This window comes from Phyllobates terribilis, unplaced genomic scaffold (assembly GCF_046119375.1).
Source record: "Phyllobates terribilis strain yellow unplaced genomic scaffold, ASM4611937v1 Scaffold_9__5_contigs__length_417890890, whole genome shotgun sequence".
NCBI classification, from domain to species: Eukaryota; Metazoa; Chordata; class Amphibia; order Anura; family Dendrobatidae; genus Phyllobates; species Phyllobates terribilis.
In genome coordinates, this window is record NW_027362769.1 from 369,085,079 (window position 1) to 369,103,240 (window position 18,162).

General features: G+C 47.2%; 2 protein-coding genes across 2 annotated transcripts in view; both read left to right on the forward strand.

Annotated features, from left to right (window-relative positions):
* Positions 1 to 1,876, forward strand: part of EARS2 (glutamyl-tRNA synthetase 2, mitochondrial) — a 9,865-nt gene extending 7,989 nt beyond the window's left edge. The window contains exons 7-9 of the mRNA XM_073645951.1: positions 210 to 340; positions 556 to 691; positions 1,651 to 1,876. Of these exons, the coding sequence (XP_073502052.1) occupies positions 210 to 340; positions 556 to 691; positions 1,651 to 1,734 (351 nt within the window). The 3' untranslated portion in view covers positions 1,735 to 1,876. The remainder of the gene's footprint in view (positions 1 to 209; positions 341 to 555; positions 692 to 1,650) is intronic.
* A 2,262-nt stretch (positions 1,877 to 4,138) lies between these two features.
* TELO2 (telomere maintenance 2) overlaps positions 4,139 to 18,162 on the forward strand; it is a 35,856-nt gene continuing 21,832 nt past the window's right edge. Inside the window, exons 1-9 of the mRNA XM_073645952.1 lie at positions 4,139 to 4,298; positions 4,938 to 5,285; positions 6,066 to 6,346; positions 6,608 to 6,676; positions 7,208 to 7,355; positions 8,051 to 8,153; positions 8,247 to 8,315; positions 10,609 to 10,750; positions 10,829 to 10,965. Of these exons, the coding sequence (XP_073502053.1) occupies positions 4,957 to 5,285; positions 6,066 to 6,346; positions 6,608 to 6,676; positions 7,208 to 7,355; positions 8,051 to 8,153; positions 8,247 to 8,315; positions 10,609 to 10,750; positions 10,829 to 10,965 (1,278 nt within the window). The 5' untranslated portion in view covers positions 4,139 to 4,298; positions 4,938 to 4,956. The remainder of the gene's footprint in view (positions 4,299 to 4,937; positions 5,286 to 6,065; positions 6,347 to 6,607; positions 6,677 to 7,207; positions 7,356 to 8,050; positions 8,154 to 8,246; positions 8,316 to 10,608; positions 10,751 to 10,828; positions 10,966 to 18,162) is intronic.

Sequence of the window (18,162 nt, forward strand, 5' to 3'; positions counted from 1 at the left end):
AGGGGTACGCCACCGAAAGCACTCTGGATACACATGGGTCCGACATTTCTCCTTGTCCCTTCGGCTCCTTTAGACTTCAGCAGCCTGACTGATTTCTATGGATGGCTCCACTACTTTCCTATGCACCATTGATGATAAGTCGCCCTCAGTGTCTCGAATCCTGTTATAATATCTGTTTAATGAAGCTTTTCTCCCGTTTTATCTCCTAGGGACATTTAAACTTGCTGACGGATCTACTGTCTCCAGATTACTCTTACCTGTGGATCCGGCCGTCGGTGCAGCGCGAAGATCTGCAGCGTCTAACAAGTGAAGCCGGCGAGATCGGGCGTCTTGTGGTGCGGTGAGTATTGCTTGCAGTGTTCAGGTTGGGGTTGTGTAGGCAAAATGTCCTGGCCGATCTGGCATCGGGCGCGGCGGTCCGATCTGGCATCGGGCGCGGCGGTCCAGTCTGGCATCGGGCGCGGCGGTCCAGTCTGGCATCGGGCGCGGCGGTTCGATCTACCTTTCGAAACCAACCCACTTGTCCTCGTGTCATTTTGATGTTTTTGTTTTTAGTATTCTGCAGAACAGTCACCAGGACACCAGCCTGGAACTGCTAAGTAAAGAGCTGAAGAGCCAACTGCAGCAGCTGAAAGCCACAAAGTATAGCACGTCCATGAAGCTTCTTCGACTGGTGCTCAGTGGGCTCGAGGTGCTGTAAAAATCATTGCTGGAATTTGCCGATTCATAGAATGTAAATTAACCTATACTCAGGGGCAGACATAGCATTGGTGCAACCTGTACAGCCGCACAGGGGCCCAATAGGTAACAGCACACTTACATCTCCAAAGCAGGTGGACTTGTGCATTATGGTGACTGCAGAGGGCCCATTTACTGTTCCTGCACAGGGGCATTCTTATGTTCATGTCCGGTTTGCCCAAACTCGGTGAACCAAGTGCATAATATCTGTCCAATGCCACATTAATACACAATGTGTCACAATCCGAGTATGGACCATGATGCCCGGACTGGCCGCTGGTCTACTGATCTACTACTAGCCTGTCAAGTTCAGGTCAGGAGACCCATGGACAGTCCATACTCTGATGTGTGAATATGACTTTCTACTAGACCACAGCTAATGAGGGTGCAGGATGTGGTCATATTGTGTGATTGAACCAAGTGGCACCCATAGTGCAGAATGGGGGAAGTTTATAAATGGTTACACTGCAAAAAAAAAAAAGTCACAATTTATGGTGCTTGCCAAATATGCACCATAATTTGAAACTTTTTTCTACTTTATGCCACTTTCACAAACTTTTTGAAAATCGTTTGGATCTCCTTGGGGCCAGACATATTTACTATAATTTATGTCTAAAGTGTAAATTATAGAGTAAGTATACGCCAGCCCTGTCTGCTGCATGATCCACTGAATTTATGGAGAGGCTGGTGCATTGCCGAGGTCACCTGCACGAGTCCTCGGATGTATCATGCACTGACTCGTGCTCATACAGAGCAGCCAATCTGAGCACAGAAAGCTGCAGCGCAAAGATAGAAAGTAGTAAAAGTAAAAAAATAGAAGAATAATTGTGTTTCAGACAAGATGGAGAAATGTTGTTCTGTAATTTCCACTTTTGTATCCCCAATAATAGAGGCTTCCTTCCTTTTCTCTAGATTGGACCCAGTGTGGCTGAGATGTTGATGTCATTAGGACCAGAGGAATCCATTATACGTTTGCAGAAAGCTTTGCCCAGCTGAATGTGGACACTCAACTCTCGGATTTTCCATCCTGTTAAATAATGTATTGATTTATTATTGCTCCGCGGCATCCGAGTCGTCACGACACTGGTGCCTGCGGCAGCTTGTACATATGTGCCTCTTATTCCACTGTTAATATGGACTTGTCTGTAATGTTTTGTACAAATGCAAAAAAATGTAAATATAAGTCTTTAAAAAAATTGCAGTTTTTTTTTAGGGGGGGGGGGATTTTCACATTTATTAAAAATTAAACCTTAAAGGGTATAAATGATCAACTACCCACTAATTGGATGATAATTGTTAGATCAATGAGGGTCCCACACCCACTGATATCCAAGTCTTCCCTGGCCACAAGACTGGACACATGCCCCCTTGCTTCTCCATTCAAAGTCTATGGCGCTAATAAACACAGTAGCGCAGAGCAGATGCACTTCGCTGTCTTTGTATCTTCAGCACCCCAGACGAAGAATGGACGAGCAGCGCGTAGGCATGACCAGCCGCTCCATTCATCTCCTCCTGGCCATGGTCTTGTGACAAGGGGGGAGCTGGAGACATAAATCCCCCAGTCCGGTCATTGGTTTGGTGGGGGGATATGGATAGGTGATGACTTATGCAGAGTGGAATAAGTTAAGCTAGCTGTACACATTAATGTCCACTGATCTCAGCTGGACCAGATGACTCAGGTTTGGGGGTGTCCTGATGGCAGATATCGATAGAAGGATTAGGCTGTTAGATTTTGACATGCCTGATCCTTTACTGTCAGGGAAGATAAACCAAAGGCTTTCTCCGTTCTCACCATTCAGAACACATGCATGCTTGGCTGAGCCGAGCACTCGTGTATGGCGGGCCGGGGGCAAGCATTTGATCAGCCGCTAAAGTCTGTGCTTGCTCCATGGACTTGCGCACAACCACCAATCGATTTGGTGTTTGCATTGACATGATGTGGCGCTATTACAGCAGACGGATATCAAGGCGAGGAAATCCTCCTACATTAGCCGGGTCTAAGAGCTGCTCTTACAGTATGGCTTCCACTGCGACATACGTCATAGGACGTGCTGTGACTTTCTTCACAAGCCTCACAATGAGTCCCCCACAGTACATTCCCCATCATACATCGCACAGACCCTCTACACATAATTTGACATCCCATAGCCCCCACATGCTCAGATACCTCTTCGGTACACTTGCCTGTGTGTCCTGCCTGAATGTCCCTCCATCTACCCTGTCTGAACACTGGAGTAGAGATCTAATACTTCCCTTCTCCACCTCTGTATTTGTATCCTGAAGACCCCTCCCGACCTCCTGAGACCGTTTCCAAAATTCTGGACTGTCCCTCTAGATCCTGGGGCTTAGGAGGTCTGGCATAATTGTGGGTACGATTGTCCATTGCCAGGACGTTGTGTGCAGCAGCGCGTACACGATCCCGGCACTATGTGTGCTCTGCAGACAACGACAGATCAGTCATGTTACATCTGGAGGCAAATAAAATCTCAGGGTCTCAGTCCTCTCCGATCACATCTTCTCCTTTTCTCTCTTCGTTTTGCCCCCACGAGCCTTTATCATGCCTATTCCCTGTCCCCTGAATGTAATATTGATGCCCCCAAATCCAGCTTTCCAGGCGACGTCGGCAGTACCGGGGAGAGGTGCGCTCTGCTCTTAGAATCCGGAGGAGATCTCCCTTTTTTTCCCGGGAGAGTTGTCAGGTGTCGGCTCTAGCAGTGAGCGGAGGCTGCAGAGTCTCAATTGAGGCCACAAGGAGGGAGACCCATTCAAAATTTGGATGTGGAGCCGAGCACTTTCTAGTTATGTGTTGTCCGGGACTAGCCCCTCTGTTACTGCAGCGCACTGGTTCAGGGGCGGCTGCCCTGGTCGTAAAAGTCTTCAGTACACAGAGCTAAAAAAGAAAGTGGTGGTGGGAATGGCACTGATAATGGGGGCAGAGCACATGCCCTGGGTCAGCACCATTGTGAACTGCATCTATCAACATGACACTGTGGTACAGCAGCAAACCATAGACCTACAGCCTACAAGACATCAGCGCCCAGGCTCAGGTGCTACAATGATATCCCAGCCCACCCATGCAGGGAAAAAGAGAAATTATGTTTTTTTGGGGGGGATTAACATTATTACTTTCTAAAGGGGCATAATTGTACCAGGCGCTGGCACCCCACGCTATGCTACTGCTTTACAGGAGCCTTATATTATGGCACAAAGTGGCAATAGCCCCTTACTCCAGAATTGTAGGGACCCTATGTGCTTCTGTTTACACCACATAGAGAATCCCTGCAGATATCACAGACCTGTAGTAATACACAGCGACCACAAGATGGTGACAGTGCAGCGCTGCCCAGCACATTCCGGGAGTCAAGAGGGTGTCACGTGACCGGAACCTTTATCCTGCCGCTCAGTGTCAGACCTGTGGGTGTACCAAGATGGCTGCTCACAGCTTCCTGTGAGAGGACCAAGATGGCTGCGCTCACGGTTTTAGCCTTGCAGAGCGATGGATAAGTGACATTTTCACTCAGAATCTTATCCTGAGTGTTGTCTGATTATTTATAGGGCAGGTAACATATAATTATTTCAGAATGTGACCTGTCATGCTTATTGCTATGGTGATGAGTGTCAGTTGTGCATGTCTTCTAATGTATGGGACTGAAGTTGAACGACACCTTTAAATATATGAGGAACTACAACGTGCATGTCAGTTGTTTATGCTGGGACTTGTAGTTCCTCATATATTTAAAGGTGTTGTTCCTGCTAACGTTGTTGGTAGGTAACCAGCTGTGTAATCGGACTGCGTAGAATATATACCATGTTTGCACTACTTTTTATATATTCCTATTTTTTCAACCCAATATTATTTCTCAAAATTGAAAAAAAAGCATTTTTTCAACTAGTTTTAATTTAAAATCTGCAGTTTTTTGTATACAGCTCTTATGTATGTTTCTGTGTTTCCATAGATACGGTTTACAAACAATCTCTTGTTTAGCCTGATCCTGCATCTGTCCTCTACTTATCTATTACATGCGTCCTTTGAGGCAGACTGTGGGATCAGACTGTGTAGGGCAGTGGCCTCCAACGTGCGGAACTACAACTCCCATCATGCCCTGCAGCTGTAGTTTTGCACCAGTTGGAGGGTCAGGATACAGGGTTTGCTGTATAAGATCATTACTCTGATCTTTCTTTCTGTTTTTTTTTTTTAGGGTTAAAGCTGCTCAAAAGATGGATCCGGACGTTCTGTCCGTGCGTTCTGCCCTCCAAGACATCATGGCCGAGTTACCCAAGATTAATGATGGAGACCGACTGGTAGAGGTGCTGTCTGGTGCCAAGCGCTACCTTGGTGAAGGAGAGGACCTGGCATCTGCCCAGGAAATTTCTGAATTCAACAGAACACATTACACCCCTTTCCTTAGGTTTTTGGTGGTTCATATGGGACCCCAGTGGTTTGACCTTTTGACTTCTGACCGTTTGGATCTATGGGACGGTTTTTTCTTAGAGGGTCCAGCGGACCAGGCTTTCCTAGTGCTGATGGACAGCTTGGTGAAAACAGGGTGAGTATATACAAGGCATATACAAAATGCTCTGTAGGTCAGTTTCACACGTCCAACATTCACCGTGGAAGTACGGACAACGATGTCCTGTTTCTCCGCGGTTCTCCTGACCGTCCGCGGGTCCCCTGACCGTCCTTGGGTCTCCTGTCCCAAACGAAACAGCTTTATATATGCCAGTGAGGCAGATAATATCAGGTAAGGAGACCCGCTGCCTGTCCTGACATTACGATCCTTACACAGCCGGAAACGTCAGACATGTGAAACCTGCCCTAGGGCTTGTCAACATGTTGCGTTTTTGCCGTGCGGTTTTCAAGGGTAAAAAAAAACCTCTTGACTTTATCGTACCAGCAAAGTGAATGAAATTTTTTAAATCTCATGAACGTGCCGATTCTTTTTTTATGGCGTATTTCAACCATCAAATTTCCAGCGTGTCAATTCTTTAAGCGTTTTTCACTTATTCAAATAAATTGAAAAGAAAAAAAAAAAAAAAGGATCAAAATGGTCCTTATTTTACAGTGTTTTCCTGCCAACAGTAGGGTTATTGGAAAAATCTGCTGCAAATACTCAACATGTGCACTTACCTTTAAAATATATAGGTCACCACTAGTGATGATCGAGTACACCTCATTAACCCTTTCGGCGAGCACTCTCAGGTGCTCGTCGAGTATTTTGGCATGCTCGGCGTTTCATTCATTGTCGTCACGGCTGTTGGATTAGACTGATTTCCATTCTGTCCATGCAATGTTCAGCTCCCTCCACCCCACCCTGCTCTCATTACAGGCCCTGTATCCGCCTCGATCGCTGTGTTCACGTGCTGGAGAGGTTCCTGCAGCGCGGAGCGCTGGCCGATGTCATCTGGGAGGTTTGTCAGCAGCAGCTGGAGGCGACGCCGACTCCAATCTTACATGAAGCCGTCCTGACGAGGATCTGCAGTTTACCTGATCACCTGGCCAATTGTCTCCAGAAACACAATAAAGCCGCTTTCTACCCTAAAAACTATTACCCCCACGTGGGGAACGCCATTCTGCGTGTACTGCAGATGGTATCTGTATCTCTAAGAGGTGAGGGCAGACATAAAGAAAATATATAGATGTGAGCGTTACCAAAACTGGTGGAAAGTGGAGCAGCTCACTGCCATCATTTTCTAGAGCTGATACCTGCTCCATATTTGCTCTAGTTTTTGCAAATCTCACCCCATCCCCCATTGTTTGGCATTATAGGACTTCTCTGACTGATGGTGCATATCTGGATGATCTGCTTTGCTGTGATAATGAGGAATTGCTTTAAGCTCACAGTATTCTTCTTTTTTTTAATTTTCTTAGATGGGAAAGGTTGCTCCATCTCTTTTGTATCTCAGGTCCTGGGAAAAGTCTGTATGCAGGGTCGTCAGCGTGAGTATCCTGGAGATGATTTCCTAACCCCTGTAGACTAAAAATAACAAAGACGGGTGAAACAACCATTTTTCCATATGCCCTATTAGGTGACCATCATTGGGGTGGGATAGAGGACCTGACATGGTGGGCACTTGTTACTACATATTCCCAGAAGTGGCAGCTGCAATAGGAATGGACATCAGACCCCCACCAGCTGTTTGGAGGGGGTCTGATAATGGCAACTCTCACATTGTGTTAACTGGGTCAAAGATTTATTTTATACACATGGGGTATGCCACTGATGGGACCCGCATCAGTCACGAGAACGGCTGTCAGTGGAGAAGTGGTCAGAGCTCCCATACAGATGAATGTAGAATGCTATGTATGTGCGGCCACCTCTCCGCTGACATCGGACCGTGATGGTACCGACCCGCATCTGTCATACATTTCTGGCATGCCATTGGTGAATTCTCTCTAAGTATGTAATACTTGGGGAGAATTGTGCAATTCTTTAAAATGTCCCTTTTAAGGACCTGTACCTGCTTACAGGGGAGCTCTTTTCCGTACTGGTCCCTCGGCTGACCACGCTTGTCCAGTCGGACTGCATCTGGCAGAGGATGTGTTGGAGGCTGATCGAGTCCGTCCCTGACAGGTGGATGGAGCCGGTGGTGACTGGGCTGGTTCAGACGGCAGATGGGTAAGTGCCACATGTTTAGTTATATATTCTGCTGTCACCATCTTTAATTCATAAAAATATTTAGGTTCCTTAGGACTGTCGTATCACATGTCCTCTATGGGCATTCGTATTAAAGGGTATGACCAACTTTTCAGGCATTTTTGCATTGCTTTAACACATCCCAAGGGACCACGCAGACGTCCGTGACATACGGTCCGAGGACGGACTGGTCGCGGGTCTCCCGACCTGAGCTTGCAGCCTCTTGTATGCCTAGGAGGCTGGTGAGATGGGATCAGGAGACCGGCTGCCAGTCACGGACATCTGCCTGAGCCCTAATTGTGGAGGAGAGAAAAAAAAGCATCTTCTGAATATTATTTTGATTAAAAATTTCCTAATGAGTTGTGTATGCAGCTGTAATGCAGGCCAATGTGTCGCCGTGGTTACAAACTACAAACAATTCCTGCGTAGTCTGACCCTGCAGTTACAAACTACTTCGTTTTCTTTGATCCCTGCATCTTGCTAACCTACAGACAGTAGAGGAGGAGGTAGCTGAGACGAGCGCAGGATCAGAATACGCAGAGTTTTGTTTTTTTGTAACCAATAATTATTTTTTTTAGCTTCTCATTTTCATTTTTAGGTAGGAGGACATAGATTGTCAAGGTAATTTCTGTAGGAAAGCCATGTGCCAGACTTATGGACTCATTTGTCATTCTCAGGTCTGCGTCTCTCTCGCAGTTACTGGGAGATCTGGTGCTGAAGAATAAGAAGACTCAGTTCTTACTCACTCAGAAGATGCTGTTCCTGCAGTATAGTCTCAAGGTGATGTTCACACTGTATTGAAGGAATTGGCATCATTTAATCATTTAGAGTTTAAAAATGTTTTTATATTTTTTATTTTTATGTCCTTGTTAGAAAGAGGTGCTGCAGAGCGTCCTGGGCTACCTGTCTATGGAGAGCGGTCGCCGGTCGTTACTGACTAAGGTAGGTCCGAACGAAGTAGGATCTACTGACCGCAGTGGTAATTCATTGCAATATAAAAAGTTGTACAATTTTTAAAAAGTATATTTTTTTCTATCGGTGTTTAACATTTTTGCAAGATCTCTGCTTGCTGTTCTTCAAAAGGAATCTTAACTTTTAATTTCCTGTGAATGCAAATCAGTCATGTGCTGGATGCGCAGATACACAGCTTAGTACAAGATGCAGCTCTGAGACATCACCACGATCTAGTAGTCACAGGCCCTGTCATATAGATGATAGAGAAATGTGTTAAAAAATGATGAATTATTGTTTTGCAGAATTGTGGAGCAATAAGCAATAAATTTTAAACTCCTTTCTACAAAATACATCGACTGTCAATCACACCCGCGTTGCAGCTGCACGCTGCTTCAGCTAGGCACCTTTGTGCCCATCACATGCAGTGGGGAAAAAAGTATTTCGTCAGCCACCATTGTGCAAGTTCTCCCACTTATAAAGATGAGGTCGGCCTGTAATTGACATCATAGGTCGACCTCAACTATGAGACAAAATGAGAAAACAAATCCTGAAAATCACATTGTCTGATTTGGAAAGAATTTTTTTCAAATTTTGGTGGAAAATAAGTATTTGGTCAATTACAAACAAGCAAGATTTCTGGCTCTCCCAGACCTGTAACTTCTTCTTTAAGAGGCTCCTCTGTCCTCCACTCATTACCTGTAGTACTGGCTCCTCTGTCCTCCACTCATTACCTGTAGTACTGGCTCCTCTGTCCTCCACTCATTACCTGTAGTACTGGCTCCTCTGTCCTCCACTCATTACCTGTAGTACTGGCTCCTCTGTCCTCCACTCATTACCTGTAGTACTGGCTCCTGTTTGAACTTGTTATCAGTATAAAGGACACCTGTCCGCAACCTCAAACAGTCACACTCCAAACTCCACCATGGTGAAGACCAAAGAGCTGTTGAAGGACACCAGAAACAAAATTGTACCCCTTCACCAGGCTGGGAAGACTGAATCTGCAAAAGGCGAGCAGCTTGGTGGGAAGAAATCAACTGTGGAAGCAATAATTAGAAAATGGAAGACATACAAGACCGCTGATAATCTCCCTCGATCTGAGGACAAGATCTCACCCCGTGGGGTCAAAATGATCTCAAGAACGGTGAGCAAAAATCCCAGAACCACATGGGGGAACCTAGTGAATGACCTGCAGAGAGCTGGGACCAATGTTACACAGGCTACCATCAGTAACACACTACGCCGCCAGGGACTCAGATCCTGCAGTGCTAGACGTGTCCCCCTGCTTAAGCCATTACATGTCCAGGCTCGTCTGAAGTTTGCTAGAGAGCATTTGGATGATCCAGAAGAGTATTGGGAGAATGCCATATGGTCAGATGAAACCAAAGTACCACTACCACTACCACCACTGTTTGGTAGAAACACAACTCATCGTGTTTGGCGGAGAAAGAATGCTGAGTTGCATCCTAAGAACACCATACCTACTGTGAAGCATGGGGGTGGCAACATCATGCTTTGGGGCTGTTTCTCTGCCAAGGGACCAGGACGACTGATCCGTGTACATGAAAGAATGAATGGGGCCATGTATCGTGAGATTTTGAGTGCAAACCTCCTTCCATCAGCAAGGGCATTGAAGATGAAACGTGGCTGGGTCTTTCAGCATGACAATGATCCCAAGCACACCGCCAGGGCAACGAAGGAGTAGCTTCATAAGAAGCCTTTCAAGGTCCTGGAGTGGCCTAGCCAGTCTCCAGATCTAAACCCTATAGAAAACCTTTGGAGGGAGTTGAAAGTCCGTGTTGCCCAACGACAGCCCCAAAACATCACTGCTCTAGAGGAGATCTGCATGGAGGAATGGGCCAACATACCAGCAACAGTGTGTGCCAACCTTGTGAAGACTTACACAAAACGTTTGACCTCTGTCATTGCCAACAAAGGATATATAACAAAGCATTGAGATGAACTTTTGTAATTGACCAAATACTTATTTTCCACCAAAATTTAAAAAAAAAAAATTCTTTCCAAATCAGACAATGTGATTTTCAGGATTTGTTTTCTCATTTTGTCTCATAGTTGAGGTCGACCTATGATGTCAATTACAGGCCGACCTCATCTTTATAAGTGGGAGAACTTGCACAATTGGTGGCTGACTAAATACTTTTTTTCCCCCACTGTAGCCAGGACATGATTTATCCCATTGAATGACAGCAAGCCAGATCTTATTAGGAAATTGTATAACTTTACATTGTACTAGGAATATAATGTATATGTTGTATATTCCCAGATTCTGAAGCAGCTCCTGGAAGTGTGGTCATCGGGCAGTGTGGTCAGACACTCGCCGTACCCCCAGCTCCTCCACCTGAGCCGCTCCATTTTTATTTGCTTGTTTCTTTTGCACAAAGAAGAAATTGAAGGCTGCAGACAAGGTGTGAGATTGTATAATATGGCCGCACTTTCTGTGTCCATATTGTTCCCTTTAGAGCTGACTTTCCCTTCTCCTCCAGAGTTACTCCTAGCCCTGACCGCCGGGACTCGCCTGTATCTGGACAGCTCTGTTCCTCCTGTCAGATGCTTGGGCATGGTAGTCGCTGAATGTCTGAGCCGGTATTTGGAGCCTGAGGGTCCCACCCTTTCCTTCCAAGTAAGACTCTTCTTGTGGTTTTCTTATCGGGGTCACTATAATGAAAAGCAAAGAGACAGGCGTTGTTCTGAGCATTAGAGGGGAGGGCACTATTGTCTACAACACCGGTGGTCTGGATATTTCTGTTCTGTTCACCAAGTAGATCATTGTGTTAAAGCCAGAAATATACAGCTCAGCAATATATAGATGTAAGCAGGGCTGTGGAGGTGGAGTCAGAGTCTGTATAAAATGGACCGAATCCAACTCCTAAAATATATAATAAATTGGGTACAGTAGTTCAATGCAGTTTATGGGGAATATTTTTTTCATAAGAATTTGGGAAAGTTATGAAATGTCCTATAAATGTCTGTCCTATTCCTGATCTAAGGGTCTGGACTTTTAGCTGAGATGAATCTGTGCTACAGTAATCACTTAAACATGAGCCATGTATGAGGGAGTCGGAGTCGTGGAAATTGAGGAGTTGGAGTTGGAGTCAGAGTCGTAGGTTTGGCTTACCAACTCCACCGCCCTGGATATAAGCCACATAATACATTGACTCGCTGTGTACACACATTACATTACTTATCCTGTACTGATCCTGAGTTACATCCTGTATTCTCCTCCAGAGCTGCACTCACTATTCTGCTGGTGGTGTCACTATGTATATACATTACATTACTGATCCTGAGTTACATCCTGTATTATACTCCAGAGCTGCACTCTCTATTCTGCTGGTGCAGTCACTGTGTACATACATTACACTACTGATCCTGAGTTACATCCTATATTATACTCCAGAGCTGCACTCATTATTCTGCTGGTGCAGTCACTGTGTACATACATTACATTACTGATCCTGTACTGATCCTGAGTTACATCCTGTGTGATCCTCCAGAGCTGCACTCACTATTCTGCTGGTGGTGTCACTATGTATATACATTACATTACTGATCCTGAGTTACATCCTGTATTATACTCCAGAGCTGCACTCTCTATTCTGCTGGTGCAGTCACTGTGTACATACATTACACTACTGATCCTGAGTTACATCCTATATTATACTCCAGAGCTGCACTCATTATTCTGCTGGTGCAGTCACTGTGTACATACATTACATTACTGATCCTGTACTGATCCTGAGTTACATCCTGTGTGATACTTCAGAGCTGCACTCACTATTCTGCTGGTGCAGTCACTGTATACATACATTACACTACAGAACCTGAGTTGCATCCTGTATTATACTACAGAGCTGCACTCACTATTCTGCTGGTGCAGTCACTGTGTACATACATTACATTACTGATCCTGTACTGATCCTGAGTTACATCCTGTATTATACTCCAGAGCTGCACTCACTATTCTGCTGGTGCAGTCACTGTGTACATACATTACATTACTGATCCTGAGTTACATCCTGTATTATACTCCAGAGCTGCACTCACTATTCTGCTGGTGGAATCACTGTGTACATACATTACATTACTGATCCTGAGTTACATCCTGTATTATACTCCAGAGCCGCACTCACTATTCTGCTGGTGCAGTCACTGTGTACATACATTACATTACTGATCCTGAGTTACATCCTGTATTATACTCCAGAGCTGCACTCACTATTCTGCTGGTGGAATCACTGTGTACATACATTACATTACTGATCCTGAGTTACATCCTGTAGATCTTTTATTATAAAAATGAAAAACATAACAATAATAATAACAGAAACATAACAAAATTAATAACCAGAAAATAAACAATGTAATGAACTGCTTCAGCCGCTCCCTCTCTCCTCACACACATATTATACATATATACACAATAATAACTACCTACACCATGACATCTGGTCCGGTTACCAAAAAAAAAATAACAATATAATAAACAATAACCGACAAATTATATACAAACTAATATATACATTCTTTTTTTTTTTTTTTTTTTTTTTTTTAAATAAATAAAATAAATGCTAACTATACAAATATATACAAGACAAAACAAAACCCCCCACACTCGAGATTTTTTTTTTTTTCCCGGCACTGACCTGAGAGCTGGTCCTGCGCCTCATGCCTCAGTCCATGTCCAACGTCCATAGGCCAGATCAGGCAGTGCCAGTTTTTCACCCAAATAACCAGTGTCCCACAAGATGAACCCACCTCCCCCCTTTTCCCTCCACCCAACCTAACACCTACACCCAAACCCATATATACAATATATACAGAAACAAACAATACAATAACCACAACTGACAAAGCTCAAGTTCGGCGCCTGCAGCCCTACATCACTGTCTACTGATCAATAAAACAAAAATCTATGGTGTCAGCAGCAGCCCACCACCAGGAGAGGAGACGACCAGACTAGGGCACACTAAAAGAAAAGCCCCTCCAGAGGAGAGCGGCCCTATGTGTGCCCAGTCTCTCATACTCCAGAGAACGCACCTTCACCAGGTCACCGAGTATGGTCCTAAACACATCGTCCACTGGGAGGATTTTCCGCTGCGTCGATACTAAGCACCGTGCGTTCCACGTGTGATACCTAACCACTGCGCTAACTAGAAATAAGGTGCAGCGGTCCCGACCACCCAGGTCCCCGAATGCTCCATAGGCCCATTCCGCATAAGAGAGACCGGCCAGCCGGGGCCAGCCAATGGAGGCGCCCACCCTGTTGTACACCTCTGTGTTAAAGGGACAACAAAGCAGGAAGTGGTCCATGCTTTCAAGCATGGTACCACAATGCTCCCGAGGACAGTTCCTGTCCTCAGAGCTCCTACACTTCAGATTGTCCCTCACACACAGTTTCCCATGGAAGCAGCGCCAAGCCAAGTCCCAAACCTTCGAGGGGATCCTGATAGAATTCAAAAGATGCAGACCCACCCCAAGATCCCGACTTGGGCAATCCCTGAGCGCCAGAGGCCTCTGAAAATGGGTCAACTGAACCCTTTTGTCAAGGAGCTTCCTTGGCAGAGTCCTGACCTCCCACATTCCCAGACCCCACCGGCGAATTACCTTCAGAACCACGGTAGCGTAAGCCGGGAGATGTCCTTGCAGTGTGCGGAGATCCTTCACTTGCCCTCCTGTCTCCCATTCCTGGAAGAAAGGCTGAAACCATCCCTTACAGGAGAATACCCATGGAGGAGCCCTCTCTTTCCAGAGGTTTGCAATATTGATCTTAATGAAGGTATTCACAAGGAATACCACAGGGTTGACCATACCCAACCCTCCTAGTCTCCTCGTACGGTACGTAACCTCCCTCTTGACCAGGTTCAGTCTATTCCCCCATAACAGTTGAAAGAACAAACTGTAGACCCGAGTCCAGAGAGGCTCTGGCAAGATGCACACACTGCCCAGATAGATCAGCAAAGGGAGCAGGTAAGTTTTGATCAGGTTTACCCTTTCCCTTAGGGTCAAAGACCAACCCTTCCATTGGTTCACCTTCTGAGTGGCGATCTCTAGCCTGCTGTCCCAATTTTGTTTGGGGTAATCCCCCTGGCCAAATTCGATGCCAAGAACTTTTGCAGAGACTTTGGGTTCTGGAAGGGTGTCCGGGAGATCAAAACCAGGATCTCCTCCTCCCAGCCAGAGACTCTCACACTTATCCCGGTTGATCTTAGACCCGGATGCCTCCGAGTAGCGATTTACCTCTGACATCAGCCATTCTGCCTCCCCATCAGAGGAAACAAAAACGGTGACGTCATCGGCATACGCCACCACTCTCAGAGTGGCTTCCGGTGCTGCCCGGTCCATCCCGATCCCAGCTAACGGTCCACGCTCCACCCTCCTAAGAAGTGGGTCAATCGAAAACGCGTACAGTAGCGGGCTCAAGGGACAACCCTGGCGAACACCACACCCAACCTCAAAAGAGCTGCCAATCCAACCGTTCACAAGCGGGAAACTCTCTGCCCCAGCGTACAAGGTCTTAAGCCAATCAACGAACCCCCCCGGCAGGCCATACCTCAGAAGGACAAACCAGAGGTACTCATGATTAACCCGATCAAACGCTTTTTCCTGGTCCAATGACAGCATGTACCCCTTCCAGTGGCCAGCCCTACCCTGCTCCACTGCCTCTCGGACACAGAGTACAGCACTAATTGTACTGCGGCCCGGAACAGAGCAATACTGGGCCCCCGAAAGGAGCTGGGGTGCAAATTTCACCAGCCGATTAAACAACACCTTTGCCAAAACCTTCCTGTCTGCACCGAGAAGCGCTATGGGACGCCAATTCTCAATGCAAGATGGGTCCTTACCCTTTGACAAGATGATCAGGGCAGACCTCCTCATTGACTTTGGCAGAGTGCCCGAGGAAAGACACTCATTGAATACCTCAGTCAAGAGGGGAACCAAGGCGTCCTTAAAGGTCTTATGGAATTCAGATGTTAAGCCATCCGGACCGGGAGATTTCTTCAGGGCAAGCCCTTCAATCGCCAACTTAACTTCCTCTTCCCTGATCATCTCTGTCAAAACGCCAAGAGAGGGGTCTACCCCTGGTTCGGGGACGGCTTCAGCCAGAAAAGCCGACATCTCATCCCAATCCAGATCCCTCTTCCCCAAGAGGTGCGAGTAGAAGGATCTGACGACCTCCAGGATCCCCGATCTGGATCTTTTCAGGGACCCCGCAGTGTCAACCAGTCCTGTAACAACTTTACTATTCACTGACATCTTGCAGTTTCTGTAAGGGTCGGGCGAGCGGTACCTCCCGTAATCCCTCTCAAAAACCAAAGATGCGTGTCTATCATACTGACACCTCATTAGCAAAGATTTCACTCTGGAGATCTCCTCGCGGCTACCTCCAGTTGAGACAAGATGCTCGAGTTTCCTCCTCAGGCCCTGATACAGGCGATACCTGTCCAGGCTCCTGAGGCTCGAGAGCTGGCGGAAGAATCTCGCCACCCTTTTCTTGAACATCTCCCACCACTCTGACTTACTACTACAAAGATCCAGTAAGGGTACCTGGCTCTGAAGAAAATCCTCAAAGGACTGTCTTATCTCCGCTTCTTCCAAGAGAGACGAATTGAGCCTCCAAAAGCCTCTTCCCATCCGGGGGGTCTCTGTAACATTCAGGGAAAACAAAATCATACAGTGATCGGAGAACTCCACCTCAACAACAGATACTGCTGAAGAGACGGCTTCCTCCTTTAAATAAAACCTGTCTATCCTGGACCTACAGTTACCTCTATGATAGGTGAACCCCTCGTGGCCTGGGGTGTGCCGGATGTGGACATCCACCAGGCGAGCCTCACTAGCTATACTATTAAGGGCGACGCTATCATAAGTCAGCTTGTCTCTGGAACCTCCTCTATCCCGGGGCCTCGTGACAGTCCCCTCCAAAGACGACCTGCCGACTCGTAAAAAGGTAGGGCTTGATCCTCGTAAAGAGACACTTCCGGTCCCACTTAGATTGGGGACCATAAATGTTAATGAGCCGAAGCTCCTGTCCCTTCATGAGGACATCTAATATCAGGCACCTCCCCATTTCTAACTCAATAACCCGTCGGCATTCTACTGGTGCGGTAAAAAGGACCGCCACTCCGCTATACGGCTCGGCCGCAAGAGACCAATAGGAGGGCCCGAGTCTCCACTCCCTCTTAGCTATAAACACCTCTGCCATATTTGGCAGCCTGGTCTCTTGCAAAAAGAAAATGTCAGCTTCAACCCGGCTGAGAAAATCAAAGGCCGCAAATCTAGCCATATTTGACTTAATGCTGGCGACATTAATGGAAGCCAGCGTCAACGGAGTGGGTACCGCCATCATTGGTGATTGAGTTAGATGGCTTTCTTCTTCCCACTCCCCTTACCCTCTGCCTCAGAGGAGGAATCCTTCCCCCTCTTTAATGACACAGAGGTGTCCATTCCCACATTTTTCCTTCTTTTCTCGTCCTCGTCTCCAGACTCTGGGCCAGTCCCTCCCCCCAAGGACCCTGCATCCCCAGGAGAAGGAGACTCGGCGCCCCCTGTAAGCTCCGCTGAAGCCGGAACCTCACCCTCGGCCTCCTCCTCAGAGGAAGAGATGTTATCAAGGGCTTGGAACCGGTTAGAAAGACCAACCAGAGGGGAGTCAGTTTTACCTTCCTTAGGTACCTTGGTCAGAGCGGGAGAAGATGTTTTATCTCCCTTCTTTTTCTTCTTTTTGGTGCCGAGCTTACGCTTGTTCTCTAGCCACCGCTTATTATCCTCATCCATACTTTCATAATGGGAGGATTCTGAGGCAGAGGCGGTTTCCTCCCTGTGGATCCTCCTGACCTCCTCATCCAACTCATCATCCCTCGGGGCCTCAGCAGCAAGACTGGCATCCAGGACAGGGGCTGCCCCGGTAGTCTGGGGCTCGCCCCGCTCCCTCTCCTGTCTGCGCTTGTCTAGACGCCTCAGCTGGGCAGGCGTCTTTTTATTGTTTTTCTTCCCTGGCCCCTCGGCTCCCCCACCCCTGCTAGTCCCCTCCCCAGCAGAATCGGCCTCACGGCTTACTCCCACCGGGGTCTCGACTGCATTAGCGAAGGAGCGAGGACAACGGCTGAATGGGTGACCTAACTCACCACACAGGTGGCACCTAATCTCCACACAAGAGGCGGCAAGATGGCCGACACCCCCACACAACGCACATTTCTGCACGGTGCAGTTTGCACTGAAGTGTGTGGGGTCGCCGCACCTGTGACAGAGCTTCGGTTGCCCCTGGTAGAAGACCAGGATACGATCCCTACCCAGGAAGGCAGACGATGGAATGTGGGCAACCGTACCACCTGAACGCCTAAGTTTTACCATAAACGTCCAGGCCCCTGACCAGATACCAAACTCGTCGCGGTTTTTCTTTGGCATCTCCACCACCTCTCCATACCGACCAAGCCACGTCATGATGTCATAGCAAGAAAGCGACTCGTTACGAGTCATCACGGTCACTTTCTTGATCTGGTTTTGGCGAGACACTGCCTGAACGGCAAAGTCTCGCCAGCCGGGCTCATTTTTTGCCAGCTCATAATTCGCCCAGAAGAGCTCAAGCCCCTCCGGCCGAACAAAGCTGACATCAAACTCAGGCGTGGAATAGGGATGTATCAAGGCGTAGATGTCAATCGCCTTGAAGCCCATCCTCAGCAGGAGCTCCACAACTTTAGACCTTGGAGGACATGCATCACTGCCCCTCCACCGAAGACGGACCACATTCCTATTCACACTGCCTGGCCCGGCTGTTGGGAGGGACCACACTGTATCCCCCCCTTTTTTTGCTCTCGGA